This window comes from Aotus nancymaae, unplaced genomic scaffold (genome assembly GCF_030222135.1).
Source record: "Aotus nancymaae isolate 86718 unplaced genomic scaffold, 86718_ANA_hifiasm-v0.15.2.pri h1tg000004l, whole genome shotgun sequence".
Lineage (NCBI taxonomy): Eukaryota > Metazoa > Chordata > Mammalia > Primates > Aotidae > Aotus > Aotus nancymaae.
This window is the reverse complement of record NW_026988415.1, coordinates 36,138,554-36,164,773: the sequence shown is the minus strand read 5'-3', so window position 1 is coordinate 36,164,773 and position 26,220 is coordinate 36,138,554. Positions and strand designations below refer to the sequence as shown.

The 26,220-nt window shown below is 36.1% G+C and overlaps 1 protein-coding gene across 1 annotated transcript in view; it reads left to right on the top strand.

The window, feature by feature from the left end:
• ALG13 (ALG13 UDP-N-acetylglucosaminyltransferase subunit) overlaps positions 1 to 23,831 on the top strand; it is a 78,488-nt gene extending 54,657 nt beyond the window's left edge. The window contains 4 exon segments of the mRNA XM_021676419.2: positions 6,259 to 6,450; positions 13,983 to 14,023; positions 19,941 to 20,118; positions 22,926 to 23,831. Coding sequence (XP_021532094.2) covers positions 6,259 to 6,450; positions 13,983 to 14,023; positions 19,941 to 20,118; positions 22,926 to 23,191 — 677 coding nt within the window. The 3' untranslated portion in view covers positions 23,192 to 23,831.
• Positions 23,832 to 26,220: the final 2,389 nt, after the last annotated feature.

The following is a 26,220-nucleotide window of genomic DNA, read 5'->3' as shown; positions in this document are numbered from 1 at the left end:
TCCAGTGAGCATTTCCTTTGAGCACTATATAGGCACTCAGTTTTGGAATTTGGAGCAGTTTGAATTTCAGATTTCCAGATTAGGAATACTCACTCTGTATGTGCAGCAGATAATGCTTTAAGAGAAATAAGAGTGCTGTAGGCTTTAATTTTTTTTTTTTTTGAGACAGAGTTTTGCTGTGTCACCAAGACTGGAGTGCGGTGGCATGATCATGGCTCACTGCAGCCTGGATGTCCAGGGTTCAAACGATCCTCCTGCCTCAGCCCCCCAGTAGCTGGGACTATAGGCACATGCCACCACACTCGGCTAATTATTGTGTTTTTGTAGAGACAAGGTCTTGTCATGTTGCCCAACCTGGTCTTGAACTCCTGGGCTTAAGTGATCTACCCACCTCAGCCTCCCAAAGTGCTGGGATTACAGGCATGAGCCACCACACCCAGCCACAAACTTTTTTAAAAGATAAAGATGTAAGAAGGGGGAAATCTAAAATTGAAAAAAAATGAAGATAAAGATTTTAAAGCAACATATTTGAAGTTAGGCAAATAAGAGCAAACATGGATAGAAGTCCCTGAAAAAGAAAACCAAAGTAAGGGAACAAAAATACTAAAAGCTATAATTTAGAAAACTTTGCTGAAGTTTTGTATTAGTTTGTTTTCACACTGCTATAAAGAAATGCCTGAGACTAGATAATTTATAAAGGAAAGAGGTTTAATTGACTCACAGGTCTGCATGGCTGAGGAAGCCTCAGGAAACTTGCAATCATGGCAGAAGGTGAAGGGGAAGCAGACACGTTCTTCACAAGGCACCAGGACAGAGAAAGTGCAGGGGAAACGACCATTTATAAAACTATCAGATCTTGTGAGAATTTACTCACTATCACACAGACAGCATAGCGAAAACCGCTTCCATGATCCAGGAGACTACAGTACAGTTTACAATTCAAGATGAGATTTGGGTGGAGACACAAAGCCAAACCATATCAAGTTTAAAAAGTTTTAAAAGTACATACTTGAAACAGCACCCTGAATACCTGAAAATATTGACCCAGAACAATGAACAGCAGAATATTCTAATAAAATTACTGGACTTACAAAGTCCTGAGTATCTAACTAAGTTTATGGCATATAAGAGAAATATAATGATAATCATCAAACTTTGACAGTATTGCTTTATGCTAGAAGGAAATAGAATAACATTTAAGATATCCAGGGAAAGAATATGTGAACCAATAATTTTGTATCCAATCAAACATTTTCAAGCACAAAGGGCAACATGTAAGAAACCCAATAATATTATTCCCATGAGCCCTTTTGATGAAATCTCTGAGAGCTGTACTGTCAAGCAGGGTAATCACTAGCCACCTATGGAAATTAATTATAGTTAAATAAAGTAAACCTTTATTTCCTCAGTTGCATTAGCCACATACCAAGTGCTCAAAGCCACATGTGGCTAGTAGCTACTGTATTGGACAACACAGATATAGAATATTTCTACCATCACAAAAACTTGTATTGGACAACAGTAGACTAGAGAATGAGCTTAGAATTTTAGGCTGCCAGAACAATTAGAGACAGACCAATTAGAGATGTTAGAGGCATAAGAATGTGATGGTAAGTATTAAATACATAGTTACCTGTAGAAGTAAGACAAATGAGGGCTGAGAAGTTGAGACTATACTATGTAATAGCCTTATGTTTGGAGGGTGTAGATGTAGTTATTTTTTTTTTAATGGTAGAATTGAGTGAATATGGACAAAGATGGGCAGAGCATTTTTCATGCTCTCAGTCACATCAGGTTCTTTTATTTAGATACTCAATGTTATTCTGAGACTGTGTAATGTGGGCTAAAGTAAATGAGTAATATGGGATATTCTAATTTTATCCCCTGTGTCCTTGTGAATCAGGATTCTTAGTATGGAAAAAAGGTATTGCAGTTGTTATAGAGGCTAATTAAAAGCTTTTATAGTTTTGAATTTGAATTAGAAGTATCAGTATGAACTTGCGATATCTTTAAATATACATATATGTTTCCTTGCTCTGTCCACTGAAAGGCCTGTAAACAATAAGTATCCCTAATACCTAGTTTTTGGTCTTAAAATACCATTTATTACTTTAAAAAAGAAAAAACTGGGCTCTATGGAGAAATGGCTGATTCCAGGTCTGGGCAGGAAATGTTCAAGATGAGCCTGGAACATCTTGTCATATAAGATAGCAAGGAACATATCAAAGAGTATAGGCATAGTGTCAAAAGGACTCAGAAGCCATCACAAAGGGAGATTCCCACTGGCCAAAGATGGAACAATTTAAACCTCAACAATGATCATTGCACTAGATTGGAATATACCAAGTATGTCGAAGTTCTTAATGATATTTTTTAAATTGCTTGATTTAAGAGGATGGTAGGAAATAAATTCATTTTCTTGAAAACTAGAACATGAAATAAGCATTTATTCTGCCTTCCTTGTATGAACTATACCACTGAATAACCAAATAGATGAGGGGAAGTATCTTTTTGTAATAGTATTCTAACTAATCAATAATCAATAAAAAAGTGACAGAATAATTTTGCAGTTCCTATTAAATGGATGGACATTAAACATCAGTAGCTACTAAGATTTCAAAGATAGTCAAACATTAGCTATAGATGTGCCAAAGAAATCAATCCTGCGTCTGATTCAGTCTCCTGGATCTAGCTACCTATTGACAGGAAATACAGAATACATGTTGAATTGCACCATGAGTATGTAATCTGCAAAATCCAGACTGTGGGAAGCTTATCGGGTCAAAGTGCCCAGATCCTTTAAAGCAGAACTGTCAGGAAATAGACGAAGGAGGGACCGATAGATGAGGAAATTCAAGAAATAGCCAATTTTTTAATGAACAAGACTAAAAACTAGTGTTCAAGGGTGCACATTTGAGTGACAAAACTCTGAAAAGACCCTAAGGAAGTGATTACTATTTAAAGTCAAAATAATGGTTGGTTTTGTTAGGAGGGAAAAAGTGACTAATGAAGTATTTCTAGACATGGGTAGTATCCACATTAAAATGACTCATTAAGCAATATATATTTGATAGTTTGCTGTATCTGTTTCATTTATAAAAAGATAAAGTGGGCTGGATGCGGTGGCTACCACCTGTAATCCCAGCACTTGGGGAGGCCAAGGTGGGTAGATCACCTGAGGTCAGGAGTTCCAGACCAGCCTGGCCAACATAGTAAAACCCTATCTCTACTAAAAATATAAAAATTAGCTGGGCGTGGTGGCAGATGCCTGTAATCCCAGCTACTTGGGAGGCTGAGGCAGGAGAATCACTTGAATTCAGGAATTGGAGGTTGCAGTGAGCTGAGACCACACCATTGCACTCCAGCCTGGGCAATAGAGTAAGACTTCATCTCAAAGGAAAAAAAAAGTGCTTAGCACAGTACCTGGAACAAAAACAATAAATGTTAATTAATAATGATATAAATTTTTCACTGGAAATGTCAATGTAGACCCTAGTTTTACTACTTTTTGCTAGTTGTAGGAGAAAACATTTGCTGTCTGCTTCCAGCAGCTGTCTGAGCTTAAATTCAAGTGATAGATGAAGCAAGAATTGTAATGTTTTATTTGTGGAATCATTGAAAGATTACCATTTAAATGCCAGATTTTTCTTAAAATGTATACTGCCTTCATTTATTTACTTTTTGTTTAGTCACTTAATGAACCTCAACTGTAGATCTGCTTTACAAGATCCTGCTGCTTTTTAGTTGCTCTTTGTCATTCTTGTCCATCCTCTAGATGAAACAACTGATTTTTCCCACTTTGTTGTTCATCTCTCTCTCTGGCAGGCCGCTCCCATCCTTAAGTGACTGCTAATCTGCCAGGTAACTACATGTGATGATTGTCCTTAATTATGAGTCTCCTTTTAGGCATTAAATCCTGTCAACTTCAAGCTCTGGATTTCAGTAAATGTTCCCAAGTCTTTTGCCAGGGCTGGGATCAGCGACTCTCCCTGAGTGCAAAATTTAATAGAATGTCAAAAAAAAAACAAAACCACACACACACACACACACACACACACACACACACACACACACCCCACAGTAGTCAAGATAAATAACACTTTAATTCATCATTTAAAAAAATAAAGATTAATATAAAAAATTTGGGAACAAAGTATCAATTTTAAATAAAGACAAGATCTGTGGACCAGGTTTAAGGTGAGTTGAGTGAGGCATATACTCTTGGGGTCATGCAAGTACAGGGTTAGATCCTGTCTTTATTGAAAATTTTGATGTTGTATTCATAACAGTTTTCTTTGTATTAGTTTGGGTAGCCCTTTAAATTTTGCACTGCTGCATCTCACCACACCTTGGCCTTGGCCCTGCTCTGATTTTTGGAGAAGCAACAGTATCTTATTATATATATTTATGTTCTCTTCTGAAGTGTCCTGAAGCAGACTACAGCTTTGTGAATGCATTACATTGATTTCTACTAGTATTTTAGAAGACGTTTCTATAATTCTTGAGCCATCCCTTGAAATGTATATGTTAAGCCTGTGGAGCTCTTTGTAAGTCTAAGGATGAGATGCTAATGCATCTCTATAGAAACTTGAAATTGTAAAAGCTTTTTTGTAGAGGGTTTATTGTAATACTGTGCATTTATAAGGAAGGTGAATTCAGACAAAGTAACCTCCAAATTGTGTATACTCTTGATTCTTTCAGGCCCGTGAGAATGTATTTAGCCATTTCTACGTCTAGTAGTTGGTTTTTACCTAGTGATCATAATAACATTCTACTATCTTTAGCTAATTGCCTTTCTCCATTTGCTTTTTTAAAAAGATGGTATGATTTGTTTTCAGTGCTAGTTTAAAAAGAGTAAGAGCAGAGTTTTGTTGGAACCATTTTATTAAAAAAAAAAAATCTCTATCTACAATATTTGGAGATATTCTGAAAATTAAATTCCTCTCCCAAAACTGTAAAATTAGAGATTTCTAAATGTATGACAAAACTCCAAAACAGCTAGTTGAGCGAGCTTTAAAAATTTACTGTTTAATTTAGATACAGTATAATTCATTTTTGGTGCCCAGTTCTGTGAGCTTTGACAAATGCAGAGTTGTGTAACCAATACCACAATCAAGAGATAATAATTGTATTACTCCTAAAAAGTTGTTTATAAAGTTTTAGATCACCCGAAGACATAGATCTATTACTGTTAGCCTGTAATTGTACAAATGATATAGGTGAGTATATTGTTAGTACTGATCAGTAAATGGAAACAACGTGGATTATGTCTTGCTAAAACATCAGAGTAACAAATTCAGCTTGTGTGAACTGTTTCTATGCTAAACTCAGTGTGCTAAAACTCTGAATTTAAACCTTTATAGAATAAGACTGAACTTTCTATGTTTCTCAGGGTTAAAATGATAATGCAGATAACACAATGATGAAATTTTGTACTTGGATTTAAGCTGGCTAAAATGATTCAGTTAAACTTGAAGGGTTTATATTAATCATCTTTTGTAAAAAGAAAAAAAAATTAACAAATTTATCAGTTATGTTATATATGCAGGTATGTGTTTTAACTAGGTTGTAAACACATTGTTTCCTTTATCATCATAGAGGATTAATATTTAAGCATAATTACATCTGAATTTCTTACGTCAAAAACAAACTTTTAAATGAGTATTGATTGTTTCTAAGCTATAGTAACAGGTATAGAAAGTTAAAAGGATTAGATATTGTATCTAGCCTGTTTTTAGATTCTGTACCTCCTTAGAAATGGGACAGTCATGATTTAAAGTTCCCTATATTCCTCAGATGCTACCAGTAGAAACCTTCAACGATTGCTAAAATTTGTAATCTGTCCACTTTAGTCCATCTCTTATTAGCTTCTACATTTTGTGATTTGACTGAGTGACAGATTGCTGAAAACATTCTTAAATTTGCATTGGGTATTAAGCTAAGTAAAACTTTTGCTATAATTACATTTTATTTATGTACCTGTTAGCTGAGTGTTCAAAGTCTGATAGTCAAAGCTCTGCGTCTTCCAGTTTGTTCCCTTTTAATTTCCAATAATTTTCTTAAAACGACCTGTAATAAACTAGTTCTCGATTGTTATGTGTAAGAGAATGTAGACAATTCACTGTCCATGGTTTTTTTTTTTTAAGCCAAACCATAAGAATTAAGAGTTCTTTGACCATACTGGAGACAAGAAAAGTAGACAAACTTACTGTGTGTTATAGTTGTGTATTGCTCTGTTATGTTTTGTTTCTTTGTTAGTGATTGCCTCACCATCCTATCCATGCCATTCTGCTCCTACGCCTCATGCTGGTACCTCTCTACCACTACCATCACCACCACCACCACCTCCTCCTCCTCCTCCTCCTCTTGATGTGGGAGAGGCTTCAAATTTACCACCACCACCACCTCCATCTTACTCCTGTGATCCAAGTGGCAGTGATTTGCCTCAAGGTAAGTAGATTTTGAGACTTAGGTGAGGAGTCTGAGATTTAAAAAATATTTTTAGAGCATCTCTCTCTTTGGTTGACCTATTGGGAAATGGGGAACCAAATGAAAATTGACTTGAGAACACAATGCAGGAAGTGACTAAGGAAAGGAGCAATTAAAAGCTGAAAACAGAATATCTTCTACATAATCAACAAATGAATGGTTGAGTTGATGTGTGCTGCTGTTTTTTTGTTTTGTTTCATTTTGGTAGCTACATGCCTACCCTGAAGAAGATTCTCAAATGGCTGTCTTTGATTTTCTTAACTGTCTTTTTGCAAAACAGGACTTGGTATCAAATTTTTCTTTATTTCTTAAATTGTTTCCACAAGTACATGCGTTATTGCAATATTTTATATTTAGAATTTCAACTGAATTTTGAAAATTTGGGGGAGTGGGGATTAGGAGTCTTATCTGCCTTGAATTTCCGCCGTGTTTTCTTAAACATCTAAGGAGTAGTTTTTCATTGGAAGTTCTTTATCACCCCTCATTGACATATTTCTCGAGAGAATTATAGTCGAGAATTGTTTGTAGCTTACTTATACTTTCTTGCTGTAACATTTTCTTGTTTTTTTGTAGCTGCTTCTCTATTTTTTTTTTCCAACCCCTAATCACCAAGATTTTTTTTAGCTCCCTTCTGTTTTTTTCCTATCCTTAAACTTCACTGTTATTTCTGTGTAGTTGATTCTTAAATCTAGCTAGCCTTGGCATCAAAAGTTTTTACTTACTTGTCTCCAGATACTTGCTGGACATTTTCATTTAGTTTTTAGCTTTCATTTCAGTAATGAAATTCCTCATATTTATCTTTTCCCCAAGTCACACAAAACGTTGAGTTTTCTCCTTGGTTTTCTATTTTGTTAAGTGCATTTCCACCTAATATGCCCAATATCTAAACCCTGATTCCTTTACTTCTCTCCCTTCCCTTCCCTACCTATGCCTGAGATGTACTTAGTCACCACAAAATTCTGATTTTGTATTTTTCCTAATATTTTACTGTGAATATATTCAAACATTCATCAAAGTTGAATTTTAGAATGAAGTCTTATCACCTATATTCTATCATAAATGTTTAACTACTTTATCACATATCTATCCAATCTTTCCCTCCATCTCTATTAATCCATCTTCTTTTTGATACATTTGTATCATTTGTAAATTGTAGACATTTGTACACTTCCCCATTAAAACCTCAGGATACATATTATTAAGTAGATTTTTTTACTTTTTGATGTACAGTTTACATATAATGAAATATACAAAACTTAAGTGCACATTAGCTTAGTTTTAACGTATGCATGCACACGCTTGTGTAACCCAAATCCCTACGAAGGTATAAAGTATTAACATTATCCCACAAAGTTGCCTCATGCTCCTTCCCAGTTTTTCCCATGTTCCCCCTAGAAACAACCACTGTTCTGACTTTTTTCTACCATAGATTAGTTTTGCCTGTTTCAGAATTTTATATAAATGTAATCTTGTAGTATATAATATTTATGGAAAGCTTCTTAAACTTGGCATAATTTTGAGATTTGTCTGTTGTTGCATGTGTCAGTAGCCCACTTGTTTTCATTGCTAAGTAGCATTTCATTGTATGACTATTTCAGTTTGTCCGTTCTCCTGTTGGTGATAGATAGCTGGACTATTTGGAGTTTGGGGCTGTTATGAATAAAGCTGCTATGAACATTCTTGTAAAAGTCTTTGTAAACATACATTTTTATTTCCCTTGGGCAAATATCTAGCAGTGGAATTGCTGGGTCATAAAGAGATATGTGTTTACTGTTATAAGTGACTGCCAAACATTTTTCCAAAGTTGTACCATTTTACACTTCCACCAGCAGTGTATGAGAATTCCAGTTGTTTCTCTTCCTCACCAACATTTATTGTTGCCACTGTCTTTAACTTTATCCATTCTGGTGACTGATCATGTTTAAAAAAAAATCTATTTTATAGAGCAATTTTCTGTTCGTTGCCAAATTGGGAGGAAGGCATAGGGATTTCCCATTTTCCACCAGCTCCCCCGTGTCTGTAGCCTCTCATATTATCAGTGTCCCCCACCATACCACCATGGTATATTTGCTACAGTGATGAACCTACCTTGGCACATCATTATCACCCAGAAGCCATAGTTTATATTAGTGTTCACTCTTTCTGTTACACTTTCACGAGTTTGGACAAATGTATAATGGCATGTATCCTTCATTATAGCATCACATAGATGCTATAATGGAGCGTCTCTGCCCCAGAAATCTGTGCTGTGCCTATTATTGTTCATCCCCCATCTCCTGGCAACCACTGATCTTTTACTGTCTCCATAGTTTTGACTTTTCCAGAATGCCATATAGTTGCAATCATGCAGTATATAGCCTTTTCAGATTGGCTCTTAGCAATATATATTTAAGATTCCTCACCAAATTATTATCTGAATGTGCCACAGTTTATATATCCATCTACTGAATAACATCTTGGTTGCTTCCACTTTCTGTTACAGTTGCCCTAAACATCCACTTGCAAGTTTTTGTGTGGAAATATATTTTTAACTCCTTTGGGTAAACATAAAGGATTAAAATTACTCAATTGAATAAGAATATCTTTTCTTTTATAAGAAACTGTTAAACTGTCTTCTAGAATGGCTATTTTGCATTCCCACCAGCAGTGAATGAGTGTTCCTGTAGTTCCATATTCATGCCAGTATTTGGTGGTGTCAGTATTCTGGATTTTGGCCATTTTAATAGGTGTGTAATGGTATCTCATTGTTTTAATTTGCATTTTCTTTGTGAAGTCCAACATGGAGCATCTTTTCATGTGCTTATTTGCCATCTGTATATCGTTGGTGAAACATCTGTTAAGGTGTTTGGCCCGTTTTTAATTCAGATTGTTTACGTATTGAGTTCTAAGAGTTCTTTGTATATTTTGGGTAACAGTCTATTATATGAGGTACGTCTTTTGCAGATATTTTTTCCAATTCTGTGGCTTGTCTTTTCATTCTCTTGAGTATCTTTCGCAGAACAGATCTTTTTAATTTTAAGGAACTCCAACTTAAAAATTATTTCTTTTATGGATCATGCCTATGGTATTATATCTAAAAAGCAATTGCCAGACTCAAGGTCATCTAGATTTTTTCCCGTTACCGTCTAGGAGTTTTGTGTTTTGCATTTCACTTTTAGGTCTGTGATACATTTTGAGTGACTTTTTTTGTGAAGTATGTAAAGTCTATGTGTAGATTCATATTTTTGCATGTGAATATCTAGTTGTTTGGGTACTTTTTTCATGTGCTTGTTGGTCATTTGCATATTTTTTGTAAAGTGTTCACATATTTTGACTACTCTCTTATTGGGTGCTTGTTATTGAGTTGTGGAAGTTCTCTACATATTCTCTATGCTAGTGTTTTGTCAGGTATATTTTCTGAATATCTGCTACTATTCTGTGGCTTATCTGTTTTCTTCATGGTGCCTTCTGATGAGTAGAGGATTTTAATTCTGATGAAATCTAATTGATCATTTTTTTTGGTGTGTATTGCTTTCTGTAATCTAAGAAACTGGCTGAGCATGGTGGCTCACACCTGTAATCCTAACACTTTGGGAGGCCAAGGCAGGCAGATCACTTGAGGTCAGAAGCTCGAGTCCACCCTGGCCAACATGGTGAAATCCTGCCTCTACTAAAAATACAAAATTTAGCCGGGTGTGGTGATGTGCATCTGTAATCCCAGCTACTTGGGAGGCTGAGGCAGGAGAATCACTTGAACCCAGAAGGTGGAGGTTGTACTGAGCCAAGATCATGCCACTGCACTCCAGCCTGGGTGACAGAATGAGACTCTGACTCAAATAAAAAAACCAAAAAAATTTAAAAAAACACCTTTGCCTTACTCCCAAGTCATTATGATTGTCTCCTGTGTTTTCCTTAAAAGGCATAATGCTTTTAGTTTTATATTGAAGTCCACTACCCATCTCAAATTAATTTTTGTGGATAGTATGAGATGGAGGTTGAGGTGATTTGTGTTTTTTTTTGTTTTTTCCTTTATGGATCTCCAGTATTCCAGCAGTACCATTTGTAAAAAAAGGTTTTCCTTTCCTTGTTGGATCACTTTGGTGTTTTAGTCAAAAATCAAATGACCGTTTTAAGTGCAGGTCTATTTGTGTGCCCTCTTCTATTGCATTGATCTATTTTTTAATCCTTACATAATTACCACATTGTCTTTTTAGTAAGATATTTGAAGTAAAGTAAGTAATTTGCATTTCTCTTAGACTATCAAATTTTACCAAAAATAAAAGAGAAACCTTCTGGAAATTTGGGATTGTGTTTATAATCTATAGCTCAATTTGGGGAGAATGTCAGTTCTTAACAATATGATCTCTTTGAATTCATGAACATGGTATCATAGTATATCTGTCTATTTAGGCTGCGTTTGGTTTCTCAACATTTTTTTTTTTTTGGTGTAGCAGTCTTCTCTTCTGTTAAATGTGTTCCTGTGTATTTGGGTTTTTGACGCTGTAGTAAATAGAATTTTAAAACTTTTATTTTCCTATTTTGTCCTGTACATAAATATAGAATTGATTTTTCCATGTTAACCTTGGCTGATTTATTAAAAATCTGGGTTTCACAGAGGGTTTTAAAAAAATATCCATTGCCTCTTTCCTTGATCATGTGTTTATCACCTTGTCCCTAAACAATTAGAGTAGCTTCTCCATTGGTCTCATTACTCTGGTACTATTCCACTTTGTGTCTCTTCCTAGCTCAGAACTCTTCAGTGATTTTTTGTTTTGCGTAGATTAAAGTTCAACAGACTAAGTACGGCATTTATGACTTTCCACAGTCTAGTCTCTGTTCCAGCCTTACCTCTTTCTGCTCCTATGTAGTGGATTTTCTTCTCCTAAGCTTTTGTTGGCATGGTGATTCAACTCAAATTCTTTCCCCATTCACTCTCCCATCTAAGTTCTATTAACCCTGAGAACATATCATGTATTCATTAGTAGGTGCTCCCCATTCTCCCTGGCCTTAGCAATCACTCCTCTATTATATCAATGGATTTGCCTATTCTGGACGTTTCATATAAATAGAATCATACAATATGTGGTCTTTTGCAACTAACTTTTTTTCTCTAAGCATACTATTTTCAAGGTTCATGTTGTCACATATATCAGTGCATTCTTCTTTCTTACGGCCAAAACATTCCACTGTATGGATGTATTGGCATACTCCATTTTGTTGTACTTTATTTTATTGTATTTTATAGATATTGTGATTTTTATTATTTTACAAATTGAAGATTTGTGACAACCCTGTGTCAAGCAAATCTATTGGCACTGTTTTTCCAGCAACATATTCTCCCTTTTCTCCCTTCATTTCTGTCAGCATATTTTTTTAGCAGTAAAGTGTTTTATTTACTATTTCTTTCTTTCTTTTTTGAGATGGAGTCTCTGTCACCCAGGCTGGAGTGCAGTGGTGCGATCTCGGCTCACTACAACCTCCACCTCCTGGGTTCAAGTGATTCTCCTGCCTCAGCCTCCTGAGTAGCTGGCATTACAGGCGCCTGCCACCATGCCTAGATAATTTTTGTATTTTTAGTAGAGATGGGGTTTCTCCATGCTGGCCAGGCTGGTCTCAAACTCCTGACCTCAAGTGATTCACCTGCCTTGGCCTCCCAGAGTGTTAGGATTACAGGCATGAGCCATTGCGCCCGGCCAGCAATAAAGTATTTTAAATTTAAGGCATATACATTGTTTTCTTAGATCTAACATTATTATTATCTGAAAAGACTACAGTATAGTGTATAAGCATAACGTGTTTTTTTTTTTTTTTTGAGATGGAGACTTCCTCTGTCACCATGCTGGGGTGCAGTGGCATGATCTTGGCTCACTGAAACCTCTAACTCCCAGATTCAAGTGATTCTCCTGCCTCAGCCTCTCGAGTAGCTGGGATTACAGGTGTGTGCCACCGCTCTCGGCTAATTTTTGTATTTTTAGTAGAGTTGGGTTTGACCATGTTGGCCAGGATGGTCTCAATCTCCTGACCTCATGATCCGCCCACCTCAGCCTGCCAAAGTGCTGGATTACAGGAGTGAGCCACTGTGCTCGGCAATAAGCATAACTTTTATATGTCCTGGGAAACCAAAAAATTGGTGTGACTCACTTCCTTGCAATATTGTCTTTATTTGTTCTGGAACCAAACTCATGATATCTCCAAAGTATGTCTGTATCATATTTTATCTGTAAATTGAGGAAAATTTGGGTTGCTTTCACTTTTTGGCTATTAATACTATGTGCATTTGTGTATACAAGTTATTTTTTATTTATGTTTGTATCAAGGAGTAGAATCCAATGCCACTTATGAATTTATTTCCTATTTTTTTTAATATTCTTTAGCTTGAGCATTAGGCATTATACTGTGTTCCCATGTAACAGTGAAAATAGAAGCTGATTATTTTTTTTTAATGGCAGTAAATATATCTGTTTGTTTAGGGAGTCTCCAACCTAAGAAAGAGGGGTTTTCTGAAAGTTCATCTATTAGTGGAACTCAGGTTATATTACTTTATAAATAAAAATATGTGTGGATCTCAGGTAAAGGAATAAAAATACAATTAGAGATACAACTGTAATGCTAAGAACAGTTTTTGTTCGTTTATGAAGTAGTTTAGTTTCGTAATGTCTAGAGAAATTACCTTGCTCATTGCCCTTCTCTTTTGAGTTCTGGTGGTGGTATATCAGTCATGGTAAATAAAAGCAAGGTGAATAGTTCCATATTGTTCTAATTGTCTCAGCAGTCATCACTAACCTCTGTCAGTAGAACATTAGTCTGTACTGTCTAGTAGTGCTAGTAACTGAGGACCAAAATGATTGCTTATGTACTAGAAGTGTATTAAACTAAAAACTCCATCTTGAAACAAGTGAGAAAATGCCTTTATTGGATTCTTCCTAAATATTGCCCGAGTGACATTCCTATAACATCAGCCTAAAATTAAGATTAGAAATGAAATTTGTATTTGGTAACTAAACCTTAGATGAGAAAATAATCTTACCTATATTGGTAGGTAAGTAGTCATTTATTATAAGGTAAAATTAAGAGTGATATTAATGTGGCAGGATTACATTGATATCTACCTTAATAATGCCCAAAGAGAAAAGCTTTCTTCCCACCCCTATTTTGAAGTGGAGTATTACTCTGTCACCCAGGCTGGAGTGCAGTGGCACAATCTTGGCTCAGTGCAACCTCCGTTTCCCAGGTTCAAGTGATTCTCATGCCTCAGCCTTCTGAGTAGCTGGGATTACAGGCACCTGTCACCACCCCCAGCTAATTTTTGTAGTTTTAGTAGAGACAGGGTTTCATCATGTTGGCCGGTATGGTCTTGAACTCCTGACCTCATGTGATCTGCCCACCTCAGCCTCCCAAAGTGCTGGGATTACAGGCGTGAGCCACTGCGCCTGGCCAGAAAAGCTTTTCAAAAGATAATTCTAATTGCTTATGTCAGTCTAGTCACTAATTTTTTTTTCAATTTTTTATTTTAGATACAAAAGTTTTGCAGTACTATTTCAATCTAGGATTGCAGGTAAGTGTCATGTTAAAATTGCTTTGATAAGCCCTGTTTTCAAAGTATAAGCCATTTTGATAATCAGACTTGAACTTCAAAAGCCAAAAGCACTAAGGGGACTAAAAATTAAAAAATTTTATTTCTATCTAAGAGATCTCTGAATATAAGTTTTCTGATTTAGCCTCCTTGTGCTTTATTTTCTCTTATTATAAAATAGTCGTTAAACTGAAGAGAGGGGTACTGGGCTGTAAGCAGCACAACCTCAGCATATATTAGGTTAGCTATTATATTTAACATTATATGCTAACTTTTCACTGTGTTGTTTTATCTCAAAGATAAAGGAATTATCCTAAAATATTTTTATGACTATCTTTCCATTTTATGTGAAAATTACACAAATTCAAAGACATTTAAAGAGCTGTATTTTGTTCTTTGAGACCAATGAGAACAAAGAGACAACATACTGGAATCTCTGGAACACAACTAAAGCAGTGTTTAGAAGGAAATTTATAACACTAAATGCCCGCATGAGAAAGCAGGAAATATATGACATCAACACCTTAACATCAAAATTAAAAGAACTAGAGAAGCAAGAGCAGACAAATTCAAAAGCTAGCAGAAGACATGAAATAACTAAGATCAGAGCAGAACTGAAAGAGATAGAGGCATGAAAAAACCGTTCAAAAAAATCGTTGAATCCAGGAGCTGGTTTTTAGAAAAGAATAACAAAATAGATAGACCATTAGCCAGATGAATAAAGAAGAAAAGAGAGAAGAATCAAATAGACACAATAAAAAATGATAAAGGGGATATCACCACTGATCCCACAGAAATACAAACTACCATCAGAGAATACTATAAATACCTCTATGCAAATAAACTAGAAAATCTAGAATAAATGGATACATTCCTGGACACATACCCCCTCCCAAGACTAAATGAAGAAGTCGAATCCCTGAATAGACCAATAACAAGTTCTGAAATTGAGGCAGTAACAACAAAAAAAAGTCCGGGACCAGTCGGATTCATAGCCAAATTCTACCAGAGGTACAAAGAGGAGCTGGTACCATTCATTCTGAAACTATTCCAAACAATAGAAAAAGAAGGATTCCTTCCTAACTCATTTTATGAGGCCAGCATCACCCTGAAACCAAAACCTGGCAGAGACACAACAACAATAGCAAGAATTTCATGCCAGTATCCCTGATGAACATCTATGCGCAAATCCTCAATAAAATACTGGCAGACCGAATCCAGCAGCCTATAAGAAGCTTATCCACCATGATCAAGTCAGCTTCATCCCTGTGATGCAAAGCTGGTTCAACATATGCAAATCAGTAAACAATCCATCATATAAACAGAGCCAATGACAAAAACCACATGATTATCTGAACAGATGCAGAAAAGGCCTTTGATAAATTTCAACACCCCTTCATGCTAAAGACTCTCAATAAACTAGGTATTGATGGAATGTATCTCAAAATAGTAAGAGCTATTTATGACAAACCCACAGCCAATATTATACTGAATAAGCAAAAGCTGGACGCATTCCCTTTGAAAACTGGCACAAGACAATGATGCCCTCTCTCACCACTCCTATTCAGCATAGTATTGGAAGTTCTGGCCAATGCAATCAGGCAAGAGAAAGAAATAGGATTATTCAGATAGGAAGAGAGGAAGTCAAATTGTTTCTGTTTGCAGATGACATGATTGTATATGCAGAAAACCCTATTGTCTCAGCCCAAAATCTCCTTAAGCTGATAAGCAATTTCAGCAAAGTCTCAGGATACAAAATCAATGTGCAAACGTCACAAGCATTCCTATACACCAGTAATAGCCAAATCATGAGCAAACTCCCATTCACAATTGTTACAAAGAGAATAAAATACCTAGGAATACAACTTATAGGGGATGTGAAGGACCTCTTCAAGGAGAGCTACAAACCACTGCTCAAGGAAATAAAAGAGGACACAGCCAAATGGAAAAACATTCCATGCTCATGGATAGGAAGAATCAATATTGTGAAAATGGCCATACTGCGCAAAGTAATTCATAGATTCAGTGCTATCCCCATCAAGCTATCATTGACTTTCTACACAGAATTGGAAAAAAACTACTTTAAATTTCAACTGAAACCAAAACAGAGCCCACATAGCCGAGACAATCCTAAGCAAAAAGAAGAAAGGTGGAGGCATGATGCTACCTGACTTCAAATTATACAAGGCTGCAGTAACCAAAACAGCATGGTACTGGTACCAAAACAGATATATAGACCAATGGAACAGAACAGAGGCCTCAGAAATAACACCACACATCTACAACCATCTGATCTTTGACAAACCTGACAAAAGCAATAGGGAACGGATTCCCTATTTAATGAATGGTGTTGGGAAAACTGGCTAACCGTATATAGAAAACTGAAACTGAACCCCTTCCTTACACCTTATATACACAAATTAACTCAAGATTAATTGAAGGCTTAAAGATAAGACCTAAAACCATAAAACAATCCTAGAAGAAAACCTAGGCAATACCATTCAGGACATAGGCATGGCTAAGACTAAAACACCAAAAGCAATTGCAGCAAAAGCAAAAGCCAAAATTGACAAATGGTATCTAATTAAACTGAAGAGCTTCTGCACAGCAAAAGAAACTATCATCAGAGTGAACAGGCAACCTACAGAATGGGAGAAAATTTTTGCAATCTATGACAAAGGGCTAATATCCAGAATCTACAAGGAACTTAAATTTACAAGAAAAACAACCCCATCAAAAAGTGGGCAAAGGATATGGACAGACACTTCTCAAAAGAAGACATTTATGCAGCCAACAAACATATGAAGAAAAGCTCATCATCTAGTCATTATAGAAATGGAAATCAAAACCACATTGAGATACCATCTCAGGCCAGTTAGAATGGTGATCATTAAAAAAATTAACTCCAGATGGATTAAAGACTTAAACATGAGACCTAACACCATAAAAACCATAGAAGAAAATCTAGGCAAAACCATTCAGGACATAGGCGTAGGCAAGGACGTCATGACCAAAACACCAAAAGCATTGGCAACAAAAGCCAAAATAGACAAATGGGACCTAATCAAACTCCACAGCTTCTGCACAGCAAAAGAAACAGTCATTAGGGTGAATCGGCAACCAACAGAATGGGAAAAAATTTTTGCAGCTTACCCATCTGACAAAGGGCTGATATCTAGAATTTACAAAGAACTAAAACAGACTTACAAGAAAAAAACAAGGCCATTCAAAAGTAGGCGAAGGATATGAACAGATACTTTACAAAAGAAGACATACATGAGACCAACAGACATATGAAAAAATGCTCATCATCACTGGTCATTAGAGAAATGCAAATCAAAACTACATTGAGATGCCATCTCACGCCAGTTAGAATGGCGATCATAAAAAAATCTGGAGACAACAGATGCTGGAGAGGATGTGGAGAAATAGGAACACTTTTACACTGTTGGTGGGAGTGTAAATTAGTTCAACCATTGTGGAAGACAGTGTGGCGATTCCTCAAGGACCTAGAAATAGAAATTCCATTTGACCCAGCAATCTCATTACTGGGTATATATCCAAAGGATTATAAATCGTTCTACTATAAGGACACATGCACACGAATGTTCATTGCAGCACAGTTTACAATAGCAAAGACCTGGAACCAGCCCAAATGCCCATCGATGATAGACTGGACAGGAAAAATGTGGCACATAATGCACCATGGAATATTATGCAGCCATCAAAAACGATGAGTTCACGTCCTTTGTAGGGACATGGATGAACCTGGAAACCATCATTCTCAGCAAACTGACACAAGAACAGAAAATCAAACACCACATGTTCTCACTCATAGGTGGGTGTTGAACAATGAGAACACATGGACACAGGGAGGGGAGTACTACACACTGGGGTCTGTTGGGGGGAAATAGGGGAGGGACAGCTGGGGGTGGGGAGTTGGGGAGGGATAGCATGGGGAGAAATGCCAGATATAGGTGATGAGGAGGAAGGCAGCAAATCACACTGCCATGTATGCACCTATGCAACAATCTTGCATGTTCTTCACATGTACCCCAAAACCTAAAATGCAATAAAAAAAAAAAACTTATGAAACAAAAAAAAAAAGTTAGGAAACAACAGATGTTGCAGAGGATGTGGAGAAATAGGAACGCTTTTACACTGTTGGTGGGATTGTAAATTAGTTCAACCATTGTGGAAGACTGTGGCAATTCCTCAAGGATATAAAAGCAGAAATACCATTTGACCCAGCAATCCCATTACTGTGTATATACCCAAAGGATTATAAATCATTCTATAAAGACACATGCACACCTTTGTTTATTGCAGCACTATTCATAATAGCAAAGACTTAGAACCAACCCAAATTGCCCATGAGTGATAGACTGGATAAAGAAAATGTGACACATACACACCATGGAATACTATGCAGCCATGGTAAAGAATGAGTTCATGTCCTTTTCAGGGACATGGATGAAGCTGGAAACTGTTGTCCTCAGCAAACTAACACAAGAGCAGAAAACCGAACACCGCATGTTCTCACTCGTAAGTGAGTGTTGAACAATGAGAACACATGGGCACCAGGAGGGGAACATCACATACCGAAGCCTGTCGGGGTGCAGGGCAAGGGGAGGGGGATAGTACTAGGAGGACTACCTAATGTAGATGACAGGTTGATGGGTGCAGCAAACCACCATGACACCTGTATACATACCTATGTAACGTACATGTTCCGCACATGTATTCCAGAACTTAAAGTCTAATAAAATTTTTAAAAATAAAGAGCTGTATTTTTAAAGCACTCGTGTTCATAGATACTTGCTGAACAATTTTTTTTTTTTTACCATTCCTCTGAATTCTAGAGGCAGGTGGGTACTGATAAATGCCTTTATCAGTGAAAGGTGTCTCTGATTTGAGGTGAGAGCTCTTGTTATTTTATTCTTTCTGGGATTTTTTTTCCCCCTGAAATACACTCGACTTAAAATGTAACAAGATGGCATATTTGCTGAAAGGAATAATGCATCTTAAGATCTGTCAGATGATGATAACCTCTATGCTCTCCTCGATAATGCTCAGATTAGTTCACATTCCCTGACACTGATTTCTCTAAAGCTTTAGACATGTCAGTGTCAAGAAAAGTGTCTTCCCAAATAGTATACATCTATAAGCTGAGAGTAATGAGGTGGGTTTTTTTTTTCTTTGAGACTATATTTCCTAAATTCAGTTTCAAGAATTGATAAACTGCTTGCCCCTTCTGTTATGTTAGTTAATTATAATCACATGTGGAAGCTTTGTAATCTGTTCCACTTAGGCATTTAAAAATATTCTCTTGCCTTTTACATTATGGACTACCAGGAGATGCTGAATATTTTATTTTTCGTATTAGAAATTATAGTATCCATTGTAGTCATTTTGAAAATACTATAGCATAAAGAAAACTAAAATTGCCTCTATGATAATTTTTTAATTTTTTAACAATACAAGCATTTTTTAAAATATTTGACAGCATGATTTTTGTTGCCTGTATAGTATTTCATCACAGATATATAATTTACCCAGTTCCCTGTTGTTAAATACTGTGTGCAGTGTTTTTTGCATTTAAAAATACTATAAGAGACACCTAAAGTGCAATAAAATATATATATTTTTAAAAAAGACATCTTTTTACACAGGTCTTTTAGATGCTTTCCTGAAAGAATTCTTTGAGATACAAATGCTGCAAAAGATCATAAAGTTCTAATAGAGAACAGACTGTCAAGTTTTTAGGTCAAAAAAGTCATTGCTGCCTCTGAAAATCATGGCCCAATTCTTATTTTTTTTTGTTTGTGGGGAACAGTATTACATTAAGAATAGAGAAAAGTAAAGTTTCTTGTTTCTTTTTTGCCCTTTCTTGCTCAAGTGCTATTACCACAACTACTGGCACTCCATGGTCTATGTGCCACAGATGCAGCAGCAGCTTCATGCAGAGAATTATCCAGTCTATAGTGAGCCACCTCCTCTGGTAGATCAAACCATTCCTCAATTGTACAGTGAGGTGAGGAGAGAAAATGGCACGCAGGCGGAAGCATCAGCAAATGGTGAGTATGTAGTGAGATTGCCAGCAAGAAAGACAGTTGATTTTATTGTGTGTAATTTAATAATAGCTTTCATATGTTTCATCAGGTCCATATACTACACCAATGATTCTCAAAGCATGATACGGGGACCTCTTGTGGCCCCTAAGACTCTTTCAAGGGATTCATGAGGCCAGAAGTGTTCACAATAATTCGAAAATTTTATTTGTCCCTTTCACTGGCTTGCATGAGGGTATAGAAATTAGTGGTGAGTAAAACTGCTGGCATCTAAGCACAAATTGGCACTGCCCTCAGACTGTGCAAGTAATCAGGTTTTCCTCACTGCCACACACCAATGGTACAAAAATGCCAGTTTTATTTTTTCTGTTTAATCAAAGACATTCTTATTTTTACTCAGTTTTTATTCTTGAATAGTTATGTTTAATATTCTTTGTGACAAAATGGAACACTTCTGCATACTAAATGAAGTATAATGATTAACTTAAGGAAAAGATTTGTGCTATTAATTATGAGTCTTGCTGACTTGAAAGAGGGATAGACAAACTATTTTTATTCACACTTAGTTGATCTGGCCAGCATATTCTTAAATGAACAAAGTGAGCCTGTCACTTTAGGATAAACAGCTAGTAATACTTGTTTTCAAACAAAATTTTAGCTTTCAAATCAAAATTAGAATTTTGGAAAATGTGTATCTTCCACCATAAGCTTGACACCTTCCCACCAATTAAAACTCCTATAATAAAGTAGAGCTGAATGTAGTTTCTTAAATTGTATGAGAAAATATGTCAACATTTGGAAGACATGCATAAGTCAGCAAAGTAATAGTTTCCCAATTACGAATGCATGATATAACCAAAGTGTGATTTTGTAATAGATCTTTCCAAGTGCAAAATGAAACAGTGGATTTTAATGTAACAAAGCATGAAAAATCCACATTGTCAGTGACCTTTGAGAAACTATAACTTATGTAGTTTGGGTGTAGCATCAAATAATATCTACAATTATCTGAAAAGGCTAGGTATTAAAATATTTCACTGAGCCGGATGCAGTGGCTCACGCCTGTAATCCCAGCACTTTGGGAGGCTGAGGCTGGTGGATTGCTTGAGATCAGGAGTTTGAGACCAGCCTGGCCAACATAGTGAAACCACATCTCTGCTAAAAATACAAAAAAATTAGCTGGGCTTGATGGTGGGCACCTGTAATCCCAGCTACTAGGGAGGCTGAGGCAGGAGAATCACTTGAACCCGGGAGGTGGAGGTTGCAGTGAGCTGAGATCGTGACATTGCACTCCAGCCTGGGCAATGAGCAGAACTCCATCTCAAAAAATTAAATAAAATTACATCAAATACTTCACTTTTCCAACTACATATTTGTATGAGGCCATATTTTTTTCATATATTTCAACCAAACAACATATAATAAATACAGAAGCATATATGGGAATCCAACTCTTTTATTAAGCTATACATTCGAAATTTGCAGAAGTATAAAACAATGACACTCATATTTTTTTGCATTTTGGAAAATAAACTTATTTTTTATAAATTATTTGTGTTAAGATGTAATAGACTTATTTCACATGATTTAGTATTTTTAACTTTCTCATTTTAATTCCTAATATGGTAAATATCTGTACCTATAACTAACAAATGAAAGCTATTAGTAGTTCTCAAGTTTTAAGAATGTAAAGGGGTCCTGAGACCAAAAAGTTTGAGAGCCACTCTTCTAGAGGGTTGAGTTCTGTAAGTTCACAGTATAATACAGATGGGGACAAATTTTGGGGGATTTAGAATAGGATCTTTGGATTGCCCTTTTCGGAAAGAATTACCAGGGGGTAGAAGGAATAATGGGAACTCTAACCTAACCAAATCTGTTTCACATTCCAGCACTACTACTTGATGGTTGTGATCTTGGCTAAGTTACTTGACCCCCTCCTTAAGTCTGATTTTCTGTAAAATGGGAAATACCAGATTTGCTAGGGTTGTTAAGAACTAATTGAGACCTTATGTATAAGTATACTGTTACCTGGTGCATATTGGGAATACTAATTTCTTTTCTCTCTTCTTTTCCCTTTTTAAAGCATATTACCATGTCAAACTTTTTTGAATTTTGTGCAGTATACATTTTATAGAGCTATTTTTAAATGTAAACTCTGAGGCAGTGGCAGTCGTAATTTCACATAGTTAATCTAAGCCTAATAATGAAAGATTTTCTTTTGTCTAATGTGTATAGTCATTATAGGAAGATCAAAACAGCATTTATTTCCACTGAAACTGACTTGTGACAAAAGTGCTATGAAATTAAAATGTGATCTTAATGACATTCATGAGATGACACTTTTAAGGTGCTCTTCAGAACTATACATTCAAGTATAGACCAGACTGTCTAGACATCTGAATTTTTCATTGCTAAATGGTTATTCGGATGGTATACTGTACTGTAAAACTATTGGATGACTCAAATGTGACCACCTCTTATAAGAGCTTAATTAACTAGAAGGACTCAGACTCTAGAGAATATTTTTGTGTTTAGCTTGTTGGTACCTAAATCATCCCAGAAAGATAGTTGTCTGTAGGTTGAATAGATTTGACACATATATTTCACACGTTTTAATTTGGAAATTTTCATATTATCTTTCAGTAGCCTGTTTTAGTCATTATTTGTATTTAAAGTGCCCCTGCTGCAGTTGCTGTGATTTTTCTTATAGTTAATAAAGTTTATTTTCACTTGTGAGAACATCCATTTATGTTGCCTAGGGTTCTGTTTTCGTGAATTTTTGTATATAAAATATACTGTATACATTCTTTCAGGTACTTTTCCGAATGCTGATCCTACATCTGTCCCTCATGGAGCAGTCTATTATGCAGTAATGGCAGATCCCTATGGGCAGCCACCTTTGCCAGGTTTTGACTCCTGCCTTCCAGTTGTGCCAGATTATTCCTGTGTTCCCCCCTGGCATCCAGTTGGTGCAGTATATGGTGGTTCTTCTCAAATTCATGGTGCTATAAATCCTGGGCAAATTGGCTATATTCCTCCATCTTCCCCAACTTCTCATTACATACCTCAGGGTATGTAAGATTCAGCAGTATGAAGTATTCTTGCGCTGCCATTTTTTTTTTCTGTTTTGAGTTTTAGAAAATACTTTATGTTAGTGGTTAAATGATTTAGGTGGTTAGAGTGTTTATTATTATATTTGTCTTTAAAATTATTTTATCTTTTGATTTAAAATAGTACTTTAAAATAAAAGGATATTATTTTGGGCTGTGACTAGGGAAATTGAGATAGATGTACAACTAGCCCCATATTGAGCATACTTCATTGTATTCAGCTGTTTTTCTGTCAGCCATTTGTCAACTTTATATTAGCTGACGGTACCAGTTGATAAAATGAATAAATCATGTAAAGTATTTCCTTGGTTCAGAAATCACATCATATTAAATCATGCAGAATTGGAATAACTTCTACTTTTTTCTAGAAAGTAAAACCAAAAGCCTTTGCTTCGGGATAACTCACTTAAAGAGCTCTTCAGGTTTCTTGATAATTGTCTGAACCAAGTTACATTCTGTGGTATCAGTTTTGAAGGCACATGGTGCTCTGCTTTAGATTTATCCCATACGCTATTGTTTAATACCGGATTTATGTAAGTGTTCTACTGTACAGTATTGCTGTCTTTTGCAGTTAGCAGTAAATAAAACTAGCATTTAAAATTGCCAAAACGAGTGGAATTTTTTTTCTTTTTGCGTTTTCATGGCAGCAAAGAGTACCAGACATTTGATTGTTTCAGCATGTTTTTTCTCTGGCATTTTGGTTGCAAAAGAATGAATTTTTAGCATGAGCTGGTGGGGAGTAATTGCAGGGTCACTTGAAATGTTATTTAATCTCGAGTCATTGCAGCGTATACTACCAAATCTATGTCTTTTCTCCGGAGAATGTTCCTTTTACAGTGCATACTACCATATCTATGTCTTTTCTCTGGAGAATGTTCCTTTTACGGTGTGTGTGTGTATGTTTTAAAGCATCTATAACCCTCTTATGGAACTTTAGTCTAGACTTTCTCATTATCCTATACTTCCAATAGTTATGATAGGGGCCAAGGAAAAACTTCTCCTTCGCCCTCTAAAGGTTCACTGAAAACTCAGCTCACAAAAGGCAGATAAATAAGAGAAAGGGCATACAAATTTTATTAATGTGTACATGGGAACCTTCAGAATGAAGACCCAAAGTACAGGGGAAATTGTCCATTGTTATGCTTAGGTTCAACAAAGTATGGATGGCCATATAGAAATATGATTGGATAAAAAGGGTATGATCTGCTAATGGACTTCAGTAGGGGAAACCCAACAAGGCTTGTTCGTATTCTTGGCTTCTCTGAGCACACATTCCTTCCTTCTGGGTGTGGGACAGGATCCTCTCTGGAATGGGGTGGGGGCATCTTCTGACAGTCAAACCAGGTAGTTCAGATAATTTTTTATGGCCAGTTTTTACATAGAAAGGTAGAGTAATATTTTTAGGTTTTAGAAAAGCTAGAGTAATATTTTTAGGTTTTAGAAAAGCTAGAGTAATATTTTTAGGTTTTATGGCTGGCATTCAGGAAAAAGGGGTTCTGGTTTCTATGACCCACCTTGGGGAAAAGGGATTCTAGTTTCTATGGCTAGCTTTGGGGAAGAAGGAGACTAAGAGACAGGACAGGAGGGCAGGAGAAGTTCAGAGAAACACTTGCTGCCGAGGCCTTCATTTGAGGGTATTGTTTTTTGAGTCACATCTTACCATTTTTGTTTTTAGACTTAACCTTATATCTTTGAAGGCTCTGAAGGCCTGGCTTGTCTTTGGCTTGCTGTGAGACACATTTCATCATCCTTTTTTGCCTTCTCCCTTTAATCTATCTGAAGACCACAAGATGGTCTGTATTGATCAGTTCTCCTCTGAGGGGCAAATAATCCTGAATACTTTGCTCTATGTCACCTAACAAACAGCTATTTAAAAGAATGAGTTCATGTCCTTTGCAGCAATATGGATGAATCTGGGAACCATCATTCTCAGCAAACTAACAGAAGAACAGAAAACCAAACACTTCATGTTCTCACTCATAAGCAGGAGTTGAACAATGAGAACACATGGAGACAGGGAGGGGAACATCATATAACAGGGCCTGTCGAGTGGTGGGGGGCATGGGGAAGGATAGCATTAGAAGAAATACCTAATGTAGATAACAGGTTGATGGGTGCAACAAACCACCGTGGCACCTATATACCTATGTAATCTGCACGTTCTGCATGTGTATCTCAGAACTTAAAGTATAATAAAAAAAGATAAAATTGGAAAATTCATTTGGCAACCATGATAGTAATTATTTTGAAATAAAATATATCTCTAGTATTTAAAAATATGTATATAGCATAGTAAATTTTGAACAAAGAATAATCCAAGCTTTCATTTTCCAGTACTGTTTGGCTGAAGAAGCATAAAAATTAGGACTCAGGCTCTCTGACTTACTGGCTGCGCTGGGGTAGGTAGGTCACTTACTTTTCTGATTCTTAGTTTCCTCACCTGTAAAGTGATATGAACTTAGATTCGTAGGTCTAAACTATTAAATTCCATAAAGCCTCTTTTTATATTTCAAATAAAATTGGTTGCCATAAAACCTATTTATATCACTTTCTTAAAAGGTTATTTATGTTTGTGAATCAGTCTATCCTTTCAACCTATGGCTACACCCTGGTCAAAAAGAACAATTTGAGACATCAGGGCTTGAAGTGCTTGAACAGTTGAAGGTACTGGAGTGGAATCCACTGCAAAGAAGATATATCTTCAATGTACTGTTCTCAAGATGATTAATATTAGCGAGTTCTAAATAAGCCAGTATACCAAACGGTTCTGCTTCATAATAGACAATACTGATTGGATTTGGTTTTTATCCTTGATTTTAAGAAGGCCTTGCACTGCAAGTTAGCATCTGACAACTTCAGATGAATGGCAGTGCACTAATGTTTTACAACAAACTAACTGTGTGTATTAGTGTTTTAACTTCTCTGCTAACCTCCTGGGTTCTCAATTTGTGCAGCCTACAAATTGTGTTTTGCATAAAAGTTTATTTTAGTCAAGCTT